Source organism: Scyliorhinus canicula, chromosome 11, assembly GCF_902713615.1.
Source record: "Scyliorhinus canicula chromosome 11, sScyCan1.1, whole genome shotgun sequence".
Classification (NCBI taxonomy): Eukaryota; Metazoa; Chordata; class Chondrichthyes; order Carcharhiniformes; family Scyliorhinidae; genus Scyliorhinus; species Scyliorhinus canicula.
In genome coordinates this window covers 34469724-34483827 of record NC_052156.1, presented here as the reverse complement: position 1 = coordinate 34483827, position 14104 = coordinate 34469724, and the positions used below count along the sequence as shown (strand labels likewise).

General features: G+C 48.1%; 1 protein-coding gene across 3 annotated transcripts in view; it reads left to right on the top strand.

The window, feature by feature from the left end:
* The first annotated feature begins 1380 nt into the window (after positions 1 to 1380).
* Positions 1381 to 14104, top strand: part of LOC119973996 (constitutive coactivator of PPAR-gamma-like protein 1 homolog) — a 167822-nt gene continuing 155098 nt past the window's right edge. For 2 of the 3 annotated variants that reach the window (XM_038812752.1, XM_038812751.1), the window contains exon 1: positions 1382 to 2137. In XM_038812752.1, the coding sequence (XP_038668680.1) occupies positions 1664 to 2137 (474 nt within the window). In that variant the 5' untranslated portion in view covers positions 1382 to 1663. Of the gene's footprint in view, positions 2138 to 14104 lie in introns of all 3 variants that reach the window. The other variant, XM_038812753.1, reaches the window with a different exon arrangement.

The window sequence follows — 14104 nt, the reverse complement described above, 5'->3', positions numbered from 1 at the left end:
AGTGTGGGGGTTGCAGGGCAGTGTGGGGGTGGAGCACACAGGCAGTGTGGGGGTTGCAGGGCTGTGTGGGGATGGAACGTTCAGGGCACTGGGGGTTGCAGGGCAGTGTGGGGATGGAGCACACAGGCAGTGTGGGGGTTGCAGGGCTGTGTGGGGATGGAGCACACAGGCAGTGTGGGGGTTGCAGGGCTGTGTGGGGATGCAGTGTTCAGGGCACTGGGGGTTGCAGGGTGCAGGGCTGTGTGGGGGTGGAGATTGCAGGGCAGTGTGGAGGTTGCAGTGCTGTGTGAGGTTGGAGGTTGCAACGTTGTGTGGAGGTGTTGGTGAATGTAGAGGGCAGTGTGGGGTTTTGCAGGGCAGTGTGGAGGAGGGCGCAGGGCAGTGTGGAGATTGCAGCGCTGTGTGGGAGTTGGTGGGTGGAGAGGTTGCAGGGCAATGTAGAGGTTACAGGGCTGTGTGGGGTTTGCAGGGCAGTGTGGGGGATGGAGGGCAATGTGGGGGTGGAGGTTGCAGGGCAGTGCAGAGGATGTAGGGCTGTGTGCAGGGTCTTGCTGCATGGTGCCCGGGCTGCTGGCTGATGGGCAGTGTGGGGGTGGAGGGCAGCTGGCTGATGGGCAGTGTTGGGCGGTGGTGGGTGTAGAGGTTGCAGCATGTGTACAGGGTCTGACTGCATGGTGCCCGGATTGCTGGCTGATTGACAGTGTGGGGGTGGAGGGTGCAGGGCAGTGTGGGGGTAGAGGGCAGTGCAGAGGGTGCAGGGCTGTGCCCAGAGTCTTGCTGCATTGTGCCTGGGTTGCTGGCTGATGAGCAGTGTGGGTGCAGGGCAGTGCAGAGGGTGCAGGGCAGTGTGGGTATTGCAGGGTGCAGGGCAGTGTGGGGTGGAGGGCGGTGCAGAGGGTGCAGGGCTGTGCCCAGAGTCTTTCTGCATTGTGCCCCAGCTGCGGCCAGTGTGGGGGTGGAGGGTGCAGGCAGTGCAGAGCAGTGACCAGGGTCTTGCTGCACTGTGCCCAGGCTGCTGGCTGCTGGGCAGAATGGGTGCAGGGCAGGGTCTTGCTGCATTGTGCCAGGGCTGCTGGCTGATTGACAGTGTGGGTGTAGGGTGCAGGGCAGTGCCCAGGGTCTTGCACTGTGCCCGGGCTGTTGGCTGGTGGGCAGTGTGGGTGCAGGGCATTGCAGAGGGTGCAGGGCAGTGCCCAGGGTCTTGCTGCATTGTGCCCGGGCTGTTGGTTGATGGGCCGTGTGGGTGCAGGGCAATGCAGAAGGTGCAGGGCAGTGCCCAGGGTCTTGCAGCATAGTGCCCGGGCTGCTGGCTGATTGACAGCCGCCCCTGAACCTGACCCCGGAGTGGGTGAGTGCTGACGTCAGGGAGGCGCAGGCAGTGCGCCTGCGCGCCGGCTCTGACAGACATGGCGCCGTAACAGCACATGGCGGCGATCGGTGCGGTCACTCTCAGCGACTGGCAAAGTGCGCTCACAGCCCACCGAAAGCCTCCTTGCAGCAGTCGGAGCTCGGCCCAGGGGCCGCGTTGGTGATCCGCTTTCTCTCGGGGGTCTTTCCCTCCACCCCCCCCCCGCCCGGTTTTTTTTTTTCGCGGCCCTCCCTGGGCACCGGCCCTGTGCCCGCAGACAGAGAGTGAGGCGGGGAGCGAGGCCGAGTGAAGGCCATGGGGGTGCAGGGCTTTCAGGAGTACATCGAGAAGCACTGCGCCAGCGCCGTGGTGCCGGTGGAGCTGCAGAAGCTGGCCCGGGGCAGCCTGGTGGGTGGAGGCCGCAACCGGCCTCCGCAGAGCCCGCTCCGCCTGCTGGTGGACGCCGAGAACTGCCTGCACCGCCTCTACGGCGGCTTCTACAATGACTGGGTGAGCGGCGGCCAGTGGAACCACATGCTCAGCTACCTGGCTTCCCTCTCCAAGGCTTGCTTCAGCGGCAACATCGAGCTGGTCGTCTTCTTCAACGGCGCGCTGGAGAAGCCGCGCCTGCACGAGTGGGTGAAGAAGCAGATCAACGACAGGCAGACGGCCCAGCAGATCATGAGCCACGTCCAGAACAAAGGCACCCCGCCGCCCAAAGTCTGGTTCCTGCCTCCCGTCTGCATGAGCCACTGCATCCGCCTCGCTCTCCTCCGCTTCCGTGTCAAGGTAAATACCCGGCCACAGGGAAAACATCGTCTAATATTTAATGCTGATAATTAGCCTGAAGGTTTTAACCCCCCCCCCTTTTTTGCCCCGATCGTCCTCTGATGTTTGAGGTACCGATTAGCAGCCCAGATTGGATGCTCAACATGTCATTCAATTGGAGACTTCCGCCAGCAGGATTAGTTGGTTAAAATACCCCCTGTGCCCCAGTCAAGATCTGTGGAACATAAATGGTCCTGATACAGATTAATATGTACAAAATCTCGCCGTTAGTGAAAAATACGTAATTATTTACAAGGAAGAAAGAAATGGCAATTAAACAGTAGCTTTTTCACTTCAGCCGGACGGCCCACAGGGTTTAGGTCAATGAAGCACTCGGAAGTGTAGTTACTATTGTAATGTAAATGTGGCAGCCAATTTAAGCACAGACAAACTGCTATTAGATAATGACCAGTAATCTATTTTCCAGCGTGGTTTGAGGGATAAATATTGGTCAGGAAAACTCCTCTTGGAAAAGTGCTATGGGATCTTTAAGCACACCTGAGTGGCCAGATTGGGCCTGGGGTCTGATGTCTCATTCAAAAGATGGCTAGCCTGACAGCTCATTGATGTGTCAATTTAGATTATACACTCAAATCTCTGGAGTGAGCTTTGCAACTGCTACCTCTGACTTGGTTGCAAGCCAAAAATAAAAATGGGAAGGGAGGTGTGGAGCTAAAATATAATATATTTTTTACCTTTGAAATAATGAAGTGGTCTATTGTGCAAAAGATTTGAGTCTTGAAATAGTCCAAGGCTCCTAGTCAATACAGTCATTATTTTGATGTGTATAGCAACCCCCCCCCCCCCCCCCCCCCAAAAAAAAACAGTACAGCATGATAATGACCAGATAGTCTTATTTTGAACGATTTTGTCTTAAGGACTAAATATCAGCTAAGTCACTGGAGAGAAATTTCCTTTTCTGTGAATAGTACATGGAATCTTTTATATGCAGATGAGGTCTCGGATTAGTATAATTCCTTAATACCTTAGTATTGCCACTGGAGTGTTGGCCTCGATTTTGTGTTTGTCTTTGGAGTGGTACTTGAACTCAACTGCCTGACCTAGACAGGAGGTTAGTACGGACGTTTTGTCATGCTCGTTTTCTGAATCCTTATGCTGCGTGAAGTACTTGTAGCTTTTTAGAAGACCCTCCCTGTGCAGCAAATTTCTTAATGGTAACTTGTTGAAGGAAATCTTTTCGGAACTTGATTTTGTAGCTCGTAAAAAAACTTGGATTTTGGGACTGTATAGAATCTTTAATGATTCTCCATATTTCCAGTGAATTATAGACCAGCTAACCTAATATCTTTTGTTTGGAAATTATTTGTGTCTATAATTAAGGATGGGGTGGCTGAACACCATGAAATTTTGTCGCTGATGAGAGAGCCAGCACGGATTTGTAAAGCCATGACATTCCTGATGAATTATTTGAAGAGTTGACTAAAGTAGTGGACAGAGAAATGTCTACAGATATTATTTATGAACTTCCAGAGGGCATAAGAGATTGTTAGCTGAAGTTGAAGCTCATGGAATTGAAGACAAATTATTGACCTGGCTAGGAAATTGATGGAGCGGCAGGAATTAAAGATGGGGATAATGAGCAGGTACTCCAATTGGCAGAATGTGGTGTGCGCAAAGATATGTGTTGGACCTAAACAATCCACAATATTTACCAACAAATTTGTTGGATTAGTAAGGTACATATCCAGATTTGCTGAAGACATAGAAAGGTGGCAGTGTAGCTGGGAAATAAAATCACAAAGATACATTGATAGATTAAGTGAGTGGGCAAAACTGGCAAATGGAATTGAATATTGGGAAATATCAGGTAATCGAATTTGGATTAATACAGTAGTAGTCCAAGGAAACTTGTGGATCGAAGCGTATAGATCAGGACAGGTACAACTAATAATGAAAAAGAGATGCTGGTCTTTATCGTGAGATAGATGAAGACCAGAAGCCATGCTTCAGCTATACAAAGCCTTGGGGGCCAGTTTAGCTCAGTTGGTTGAACAGCTGGTTTGTGATGCAGAGCGAGGCCAGGGGCGCGGGTTCAATTTTTGGTACGAGAACATAGAACAGTACAGCACAGAATAGGCCCTTCGGCCCTCGATGTTGTACTGAGCAGTGTCCGAAACCAAGATCAAGCTATCGCACTACCTGTCATTCTGGTGTGCTCCATGTGCCTGTCCAATAACCGCTTGAAAGTTCCTAAAGTGTCCGACTCCACTATCACAGCAGGCAGTCCATTCCACACCCTAACCACTCTCTGAGTAAAGAACCTACCTCGAACATCCCTCCTATATCTCCCTCCCTGAACCTTATAGTTATGCCCCCTTGTAACAGCTACATCCACCTGAGGAAATAGTCTATGAACGTCCACTCTATCTATCCCCCTCATCATCTTATAAACCTCTATTAAGTCGCCTCTCATCCTCCTCCGCTCCAAAGAGAAAAACCCTAGCTCCCTCAACCTTTCTTCATAAGACCTATCCTGCAAACCAGACAGCATTCTGGTAAATCTCCTTTGCACCCTTTCCAATGCTTCCACATCCTTCCTATAGTGAGGTGACCAGAACTGCACTGGCTAAGGGTATTCATGAATGCCCCGCCTTCTCAACCGTGCCCCTCGCCTGAGGTGTGGTGATCCTCAGGTTAAATTACTATTGTCATCTGGGACTGTGGGAATGTTGCTTTACTTCTATACAAAGCCTTGTTGATCGTACCTGGAGTACTGAGCACCACAGGATATATTGGCCTTGGAAGGCAAGGTAGCATAGATATACCAGAATGTTTTAAAAATAAATTTAGTGTACCCAATAAATTTTTTCCAATTAACGACAATTTAGTATGTCCAATCCACCTACACTGCACATCTTTGTGTTGTGGGGGTGAAACCCACACAAACACGGGGAGAATGTGCAAACTCCACACGGACAGTGACCCAGAGCCGGGATCGAACCTGGGACCTCAGTGCCGTGAGATTGCAGTGCTAACCACTGCACCACTGTTGCCCTGATATACCAGAATGTTAGCTGTGCTCCAAGGTTTATGTTGAGGACAAATTACACAAAATTTAGATTATAGACGATTAAGGGATGATTTGATCAAAAATGTCAAGAACAGTTTTTGTAGATAGAACCAATCTTCTGGTTGGAGAGTCTGAACATTAGTTTGATCTTTCGGAGTGAAATTAGGAAACATGTCTAGATTACAAAGGATTGGAGCAGTTTGCAATGCTGTCACACTGTGAAACCGGTTGAATGCTCTGCCACAGTAATTGGTGCTGGACCATTTCTAAATTTTTGATTGGCGATTAACAGTTTCTTGTCATCTAGGGGTATGGGCAAAGTTGGATATATGGCATTAGAAAGCAAATCAGTCATGATCTCACTAGATGGCAGAATGGCATTGATGGTCTGCCTGATTTCATCTTGTGTTCCATCCAAATTGAGCACAAGAAAGATAAACACAGGTAGATCTTCCAGCCTGCTCTTCCATTCAACAAGATCATGGCAGAACTTCTACCTCCTCTCCGCCTTCCCGTTATATCCGCACATCTCTTAATTCCTTTCTTCACAAAACGTATCGGTCTCTGTCCTAGATATATATAGTGACTAAAATTCCACAGCTTGTTGGGGTATACTCCCGCACTTCCCCCATACCCTTTGACACCTTTAGTGTCTAGAAATTTATCTATTTCCTTTTCTTCTTAAATATACTTGGTGACCTGGCCTCCACAACCTTCTGTGGCGGAGCATTCCACAGGTTTTACCACCCTCTGAGTGAAGACATTTATCCTCATCACGGTCCTAAATGATCTACCCCATATCTGGAGACTGTGACCCCTTGTCCTTCAACAATAGTTTGGGCCGAAGCACTGGTGCCTGCGTGACCCCACTAGCCATTGCCTGTCACTTTGAAAAAGACCCATTTATTCCTACTCTGCTGTCTGCTAACCGATTCTCAATCCATGGCAATATATCATGCCCAATGTCATGTGCTTTAATTTTATACAGTAACCTTTTATGTGAGAATTTATCAAAAACTTTGTGAAAATGTAAATACTCCATATCCGCTGGTTCTCCCTTACCTATTCTACTTGTTATGTCATCAAAACACTCCAGCAGGTTTGTTCAGCATGATTTCCTATTCATAAATCCATCTTGCCTGTGTCTAATCCCATTAATATTTTCTAAATGTTCTGTCATCACATCCTTTATAATAAACTCTAGCCTTTTCCCTATTACTGTTGTTAGGCTAACGGTCTGTAATTCCCTATTTTCACCCTCTTTTAAATAGCGGGGTTTCGTTTGCCACCTTCAATCTGCCCAGATTGTTCAGAATCTATAGAATTTTGCAAGATGACACCCATTGCATCCTCTATATCCATGGCTGCCTCTAGTATCCTGGGATGTAGATTATCAGGCCTTTGGGATTATCGGATTTCAGTCCCATTAATTTCTCTTCTACATTTTTAGTAACATTAATTTCCTTCAATTCCTCCTTATCACTGGACCCTGATTCCTTGGCATTTCTGGGAAGTTATTTATGTCTTCCTCTGTGAAGACTGAACTAAAGTAGTTATTTAATTGCTCTGCCATTCCCTTATTCTCTATTATAAATACTCCTGTTCTGGACTGTAAGGGACCTTTGCCTTCACTAACCTTTCTTTTTATATACTTATTGTCCGCTTTTATGTTCCTTGCTAGCTAACACTCATTCCATTTCCCCCCTTAATCCCTTTGACCTGCTTTGTTGAATACAGAACTGCTGCCAAACCTCAGGCTTGCTACTTTTTCTAGCAATTTTCTATGACTCCTCTTTGGATCTAATGCTGTCCTTAGTTTATTTTGTAAGCTTTGGTTGCGCTATTTTTCCTATTGTGTTTTTGTGCTAGAAGGGAATTTAAAACTGTTGCAATGTATACATTTATTCCTTAAATATTAGCCATTGACTATCCACCATCATACCTTTTTAATGAAGTTCCCCAAACTCTTACCAATCTCATGCCTCGTACACAGTACTCCAGGTGAGCGATGTTACCAATGACCTTAGTAATTGTGGTACAGCTTCTTTTACTCTTGTACTTCAATCCTTTTGTAATAAAGGCTAAGGTACCTTTTGCTTTTATTAATTGTTTGTCGTACCTGCATTTTAACTTTCTGTGATTTGTATTAAGAACACCCATATCACTCTAAATACCAACATTTCCAGTCAGTCTCTCTATTTAAAAAAAATCTGCTTCCCTATTTTTCCTTTTTATGGGCAACTTCACTCCACATTACATTCTATCACTTTCTTTCCCACTCACTTTTTAAAAATAATCTTAGAGTACCCAATTTGTTTTTTCCAATTAAGGGGCAATTTAGTGTGGCCATTCCACCTACCCTTTGGGTTTTGGGGGTGAAACCCACGCGGACACTGGGAGAGTGTGCAAACTCCACGCAGACCGTGACCCGGGGCTGGGATCGAACCTGGGTCCTCAATGCCGTAGGCAGCAGTGCTAACCACTGCACCACCGTGCCGCCACTCCCCCACTCACTTTTAATCTTTCTATATCATCTGCTGTCTCTGTGTCATAAGAAACGTAAGAACTAGGAGCAGGAGTAGGCCATCTGGCTCCTCGAGCCTGCTCCGCCATTCAATAAGATTATGGCTGATCTTTTGTGGACTCAACTCAACTTTCCGGCCCGATCACCATAACCCTTAATCCCTTTATTCTTCAAAAACTATCTATTTTTATCTTAAAAACATTTAATGAAGGAGCCTCAACTGCTTCACTTGGGCTAGGAATTCCATAGATTCACAACCCTTTGGGTGAAGAAGTTCCTCCTAAACTCAGTCCTAAATCTACTTCCCCTTATTTTGAGGCTATGCCCCCTAGTTCTGCTTTCACCCGCCAGTGGAAACAACCTGCCCACATCTATCCTATCTATTCCCTTCATAATTTTATATGGTTCTATAAGATCCCCCCGCATCCTTCTAAATTCCAACAAGTACAGTGCCAGTCTACTCAACCTCTCGTAATCCAACCCCTTCAGCTCTGGGATTAAAGTGAATCTCCTCTGCGCACCCTCCAACGGCAGTACGTCCTTTCTCAGGTTATGTGTCCTCATATTATTTTGCATCATCAGCAAACTTTGTTTCGTTTAAAGGACGGATAAAGTATAAATAGCTGAACCCCGAGTACTGATTCTTGTTACAGCCTCGTTACAGCCTGCCTGAGAATAGATTTCAATTTTCTTTTGTCTCTTAACCGGTTATCAATCCATGCTAATATCCTTTGAGGCCTAATTTTGTGTATTAACCCAAATGAATATGCCACTTTATTGAATGCAAAAATATCATACTCAGGATATTGGGAAGACCTACTCTGCATCTCCAGTTTAGGCCAAATCTTGGTTTAACTAGAAATTAAAAATTTAACCTAACTTGCCAGGTTAAATCCCATGAGATTGTGTAAAATGCTGGCTCTTCATTCTGCCTAATTATACTCTCCATTGGCATACCCTCAACCTCTGAAAAATGTTATCCCCAATGCCTAGGTTTTGTGCTCAAGTCTCTGGAGAGGGACGTGAACCCATAACCCTCTAATTAAAGATCAAAGCTGACACCTGTAGCTACATGTAATAGATGTGATGACTTCATTTGTACATTGAGTCGTGTCTAATTGTTTCAACATGATTCTAAAATTCCAGTGCTATTGTGTTTTTAAGTTGCCAACTGAAATAGTGTTTAGTCGATGGGGTTCATAACATTTTACAAGCTAGCGGAAAGCAAAAATTGGTCAATGTCTTTTGTTACCCTACCCATTCTTATTTGTCCGACATACCTTTCTGTGGCCAGTGTACAGAAGCCATGATGAAATCTTGACATAAAAATGGATGATGTGTCCTCATGTGCATACACATTCATTTTTTGTCTCATTTTTCTATTTTAGATTTCTTTAAGCAGCTAGCAACATGAGTGGAGAGGAAACAGCTATTTCTGTTTTCAAAATATGCAAGATTCAGATGAGGCACTTGTTGACTGTCCGGTTCTCGGACCAAGCTGAGTTAATCCTGTTTGGAAATTGCAAAACAGTTAGTTGGCAAGCAAATATTCGATTCATTAGTGTATTTATTTGAGATGTGAACCATGTCTAGAAATGGCTAGCTCGCTGTGTAGGATGGTTTGTGTAAGTACAATTATAGTTATGTTTAATGAGTTTGCAGCTTTTTCTGAGCCGTGATTGCTATATTTACGTTGCCATCTCATAATCAGATGTAATTGGGATCATTTTGGTAATCATATCTTTCTCCGTTACAACTGCGTGCATAGGGCCAAACCATTTTAATAAATTCTCTTAGGACTTGGTTTCATTTTCACTCCTGATTAATTTGGGTTTGAAATACTGATATGTAATTACTCTGACGCTTGAAACACAAAGGTTATGGCCATCTTGGCCGTATTGTTTAAATTTGAAACTAACTTCATATTCTCACGTTTAACTAGGATTGGGAACTTGCTGCAAGAACAGTTATAAAATATAATTTTTGGATGGTTTACTATATTAGTAACTAATTAACCAAATAACAGACAGACTTTTAATCAGTAAGGGAATTGACGATTATGGGCATAAGGCAGGAAAGTGGAGTTGAGAATTATCAGATCAATCATGACCTAATTGAATGTCGTAGAAGACTCGATGGACAGAGTGGCCTACTTCTGCTCCTATGTCTTATGGTCTAATTAAATAAGGTGAGGTGGACATGGCAGAGCAGCTGATCTAGCATGTTGAGAGCATTGTGATCCTTGACAGCTAGTAAGTGCCTGCAGCTTGAGCAACTGCAGTTCAGATTTGTGAGCTCACGTTCGAGTTACAGATATTGTGGGGCTGAGGGAGGGGGTAAGTTGCATGGATACTTTGTTCCAAAGGGAAGTCACATCCCTTGGGTTAAGTAGAGATTGAGAGCTGGTTAATGGTCAGGGACAGGAATGTGTGATGGCAAGTATGTGGATCCAAAATATAGTGGTGGAGGAGGCTTGGCCCTTGACTATAACCAACATATACAAGGTGCTTGCTACCTGTGTGGGTAGAGCAAGGTTAGTCTAGGTGATCCAAATTTGTGTTTATCTACCTATTGCCAGGTTTAAAGACATCTCCTCATGGCCAGAGAATAACCTGGAGGGTGAGGATATAGTTGTCATGGTCCATGTAGGAACCATCAACATAGGTAGAATTGGGAAAGATGATCTATTGAGAGAGTTTGAGGAGATAGGGTCCAAATTAAAATGCAGAACCTCAAAGGTAATAATCTCCAAATTGTTACGTGAACTACACACCAATTGCCATATGGTTAAGCTAATTAAATGTATGGCTCAAATAGTGGTGTAGCAGAAAGGGTTTTGAGTCATTGGGCATTGGCACCGGTACCGGGGAAAGAGGGAGTTATTCATTTGGAATGGGCTCTACTTAAACTGAGTTGGGATCAGCGTCCAGCTGAATCTTAAAACTAAGGCTGCAAGGAGGGGGTCAGGTGAACATTAATGACCTATGATTATATAGCAACCTTTAATGTAGTACACCATCCCAAAGTGCTTCACAGGAGCATTTTAAGACACTATGTAGTGCCGAACCACTTAAGGTATTAGGTCAAATTTGATAAGCTTGGCCAACGAAGTAGGTTTTAAGGAGGATTTGAATCGAGGAAAGCGAGGTTGGGGGGGGATACTCCAAGGCCAATTACAGCTGGGGTCACCAATGGGGAGCAATAAAAATCAGGGATGCTAAGGAGGCCAGAATTAGAGGGATGGAGCTATCTCTGACTGCTGTGGGGTTGAAGGAGATTACAAGGATAGGGAGGGGTGAAGAAATGGAGGGATTTGAAAACAACAATGAGAATTGTAAAATCAACATTGCTTGACCAGTATGTGTTATATAGTATGTGGTATAATAGGCGAGCAGAACTTTGTGCGAGTTAAGATATGGGCAGCTGAGTTTTGGATTACCATAGAACAGCACAGTACAGGCCCTTCGGCGCACAATGTTGTGACGACCATTTATCCTCATCTAAGATCAACCTAACCTACACCCCTTCAATTTACTGCTGTCCATGTGCCTGTCCAAGAGTCGCTTAAATGTCCCTAATGACTGACACCACCACTTCTGCTGGCAGTGCATTCCACCCCCCCACCTTGATGGACAGAATGTGGGAGACCTGCCAGGAGTGCGTTGTAATTCTCAAATCCATCGGTAATGAAGACGTGAATGGGGATTTCAGTAGCAGATGAGCTGAGATGAGGCTGAACACACAAATTAGGAGCAGGAGTCGGCCACTCAGCCCTTCGAGCCTGTATTGGCAATGTTGTGGAGGTGGAAATAGGTGGCCTTGTTGATGGTGTAAATATGAAGTCAGAACCTCATCTCAGAACAAATGTAATACTTAAACTGTATGAGGCTGAGCCTCGCGCACGAAGAGGAAGAGTTCACCCTCCCCTGCCCTGTGCCACCCCGAAAACTGGTTCCCCCGTATTGGGGTCCACACCGAGGCCCCCACCTCCTCCCTGTGCCGCCTCCATTGCCCCCAAATTTTGAGGGTAGCCGCTACCACCGGGCTCGTGGTATACCTCGTTGGAGGGAGCGGCAGCGGCGCCGTTGCCAGTGCCTCTAGACTCGTACCCTCACAAGACGCCGTCTCCAGCCTCTTCCATGCCGCCCCCTCCCCCTCCATCACCCACTTGTGCACCATCGCTGCATTAGCGGCCCAGTGGTACCCACAGAGGTTGGGCAGCGCCAGCCCCCCCCCCCCAAAATCCCTACTCCGCTCCAGGAACACCCTTCTCACCCTCGGAGTCCCTCGCGCCCACACAAACCCCGTTATGCTCCTGTTGACCTGCCTAAATAAAGAAGGCCTTCGGGATAAGAATGGGGAGGCACTGAAACAGGAACAAACACCTTGGGAGCACCGTCATCTTGACCGACTGCATCCTACCGCCAGGGACAGCGGCAACGCGTCCCACCTCTTAAACTCCTCCTCCATTTGTTCCACCAGCCTCGTGAAATTAAGTCTATGCAGGGCCCCCCAGCTCCTGGCCACCTAGACCCCCAAATACCTGAAGCTCCTCTCCGCCCTTTTTAGTGGGAGTTCACCAATCCCCCTCTCCTGGCCCCCTGGGTGAACCACGAACAACTCGCTCTTCCCCATGTTGAGCTTGTACCCTGAGAAGTCCCTGAACTCCCTGAGGACCCTCATTACCTCCGGCATCCCACCCACCGGGTCCACCACATATAGCAACAAGTCGTCCGCATAGAGCAACACCCTATGCTCCTCCCCACCCCGCACCAGCCCCCTCCAGTTCTCGACTCCCTCAGTACCGTAGCCAGGGGTTCAATCGCCAGTGCGAAGAGCAAGGGGGGACAAGGGACACCCCTGCCTCGTCCCTCGATGCAACCGAAAGTACTCAGACCTCCCCTTGTTCGTGGCCACACTCGCCATCGGGACCTCGTATAACAGCCTAACCCACCTGACTAACCCCTTCCCAAACCCGAACCTGTTCAGCACCTCCCACAAGTACCCCGACTCTACCCTATCAAAGGCCTTCTCAGCGTCCATCACTGCCATTATCTCCGCCTCCCCCTCCCTCGCCAGCATCATAATAACGTTCAGGAGCCTCCGCACATTCGCGTTCAACTGCCTCCCCTTCACGAACCCCGTCTGGTCTTCGTGGACGACCTGCGGCACACAATCCTCAATTCTCATGGCTAGGACCTTCGCCAGCACCTTGGCATCTACATTTAACAACGAAATCGGCCTGTAAGACCCACACTGCAGGGGATCCTTGTCCCACTTCAGGATCAAGGAGATCAGTGCCTGGGTCATCGTCGGGGGCAAAGCCACCTACCTCCCTTGCCTCATTGAAGATCCTAACCAGCAGCGGGCCCAACAGGTCCACATATGTTTTGTAAAGTTCGACCGGGAAACCGTCCGGCCCGGTGCCTTCCCCGCCTGCATGCTCCCTATCCCTTTGGCCAGCTCCTCCAGCACAATCGGGGCCCCTAATCCCACCACCAGTCCCTCCTCCACCTTCGGGAACCTCAGTTGGTCCAGAAAGCGGCCCATCCCTCCCTCCTCCAGTGGGGGCTCGGACCGATACAGTTCCTCATAAAAGTCCCTGAAGACCCCATTGATGCCAACCCCACTCCGCACCACACTCCCTCTCCTATCCTTAACTCCCCCAATCTCCCTAGCTGCGTCCCGCTTCCGAAGCTGATGCGCCAGCATCCGGCTTGCCTTTTTCCCATTTTCGTAAATTGCCCCCTGGGCCTTCCTCCACTGCGCCTCCGCCTTCCTGGTGGTCGACAGGTCGAATTCGGCCTGGAGGCTACGCCTCTCCCTCAACAGTCCCTCCTCCGGCACCTCTGCGTACCTCCTGTCTACCCTCACCAGCTCCAGAACCCCCCTCAAAATGTAACACAACCACAACCATCCCCACGCACGACCCCCCATCCCGACCCTCAGTTTGTGTCCAGCTCCTCGGCCTGAACAAAGGCCCACGCCTCCTCTGGGGACTCAAAATAATGGTGCCGGTCCTTGTAGGTGACCCACAGACGCGCCGGCTGCAGCGTGCCAAACTTCACCCCCTTCCTGTGCAGCACCGCCTTCGTCCGGTTGTACCCGGCCCTCTTCTTCGCCACCTCCGCGCTCCAGCCATGATATATTCGAACCTCCGCGTTCTCCCACCTGCTGCTCCTCTCTTTCTTGGCCCACCTGATTACGCACTCCCGATCAGCGAACCGATGAAACCGCACCAGCACCGCCCCCGGCGGCTCGTTAGCCTTGGGCCTCCTCGCCAGCACTCTATGGGCCCCTTCCAGCTCTAGGGGCCCCTGGAAGGACCCCGCTCCCATCAGCGAGTTTAACATGGTGACCACATAGGCTCCCA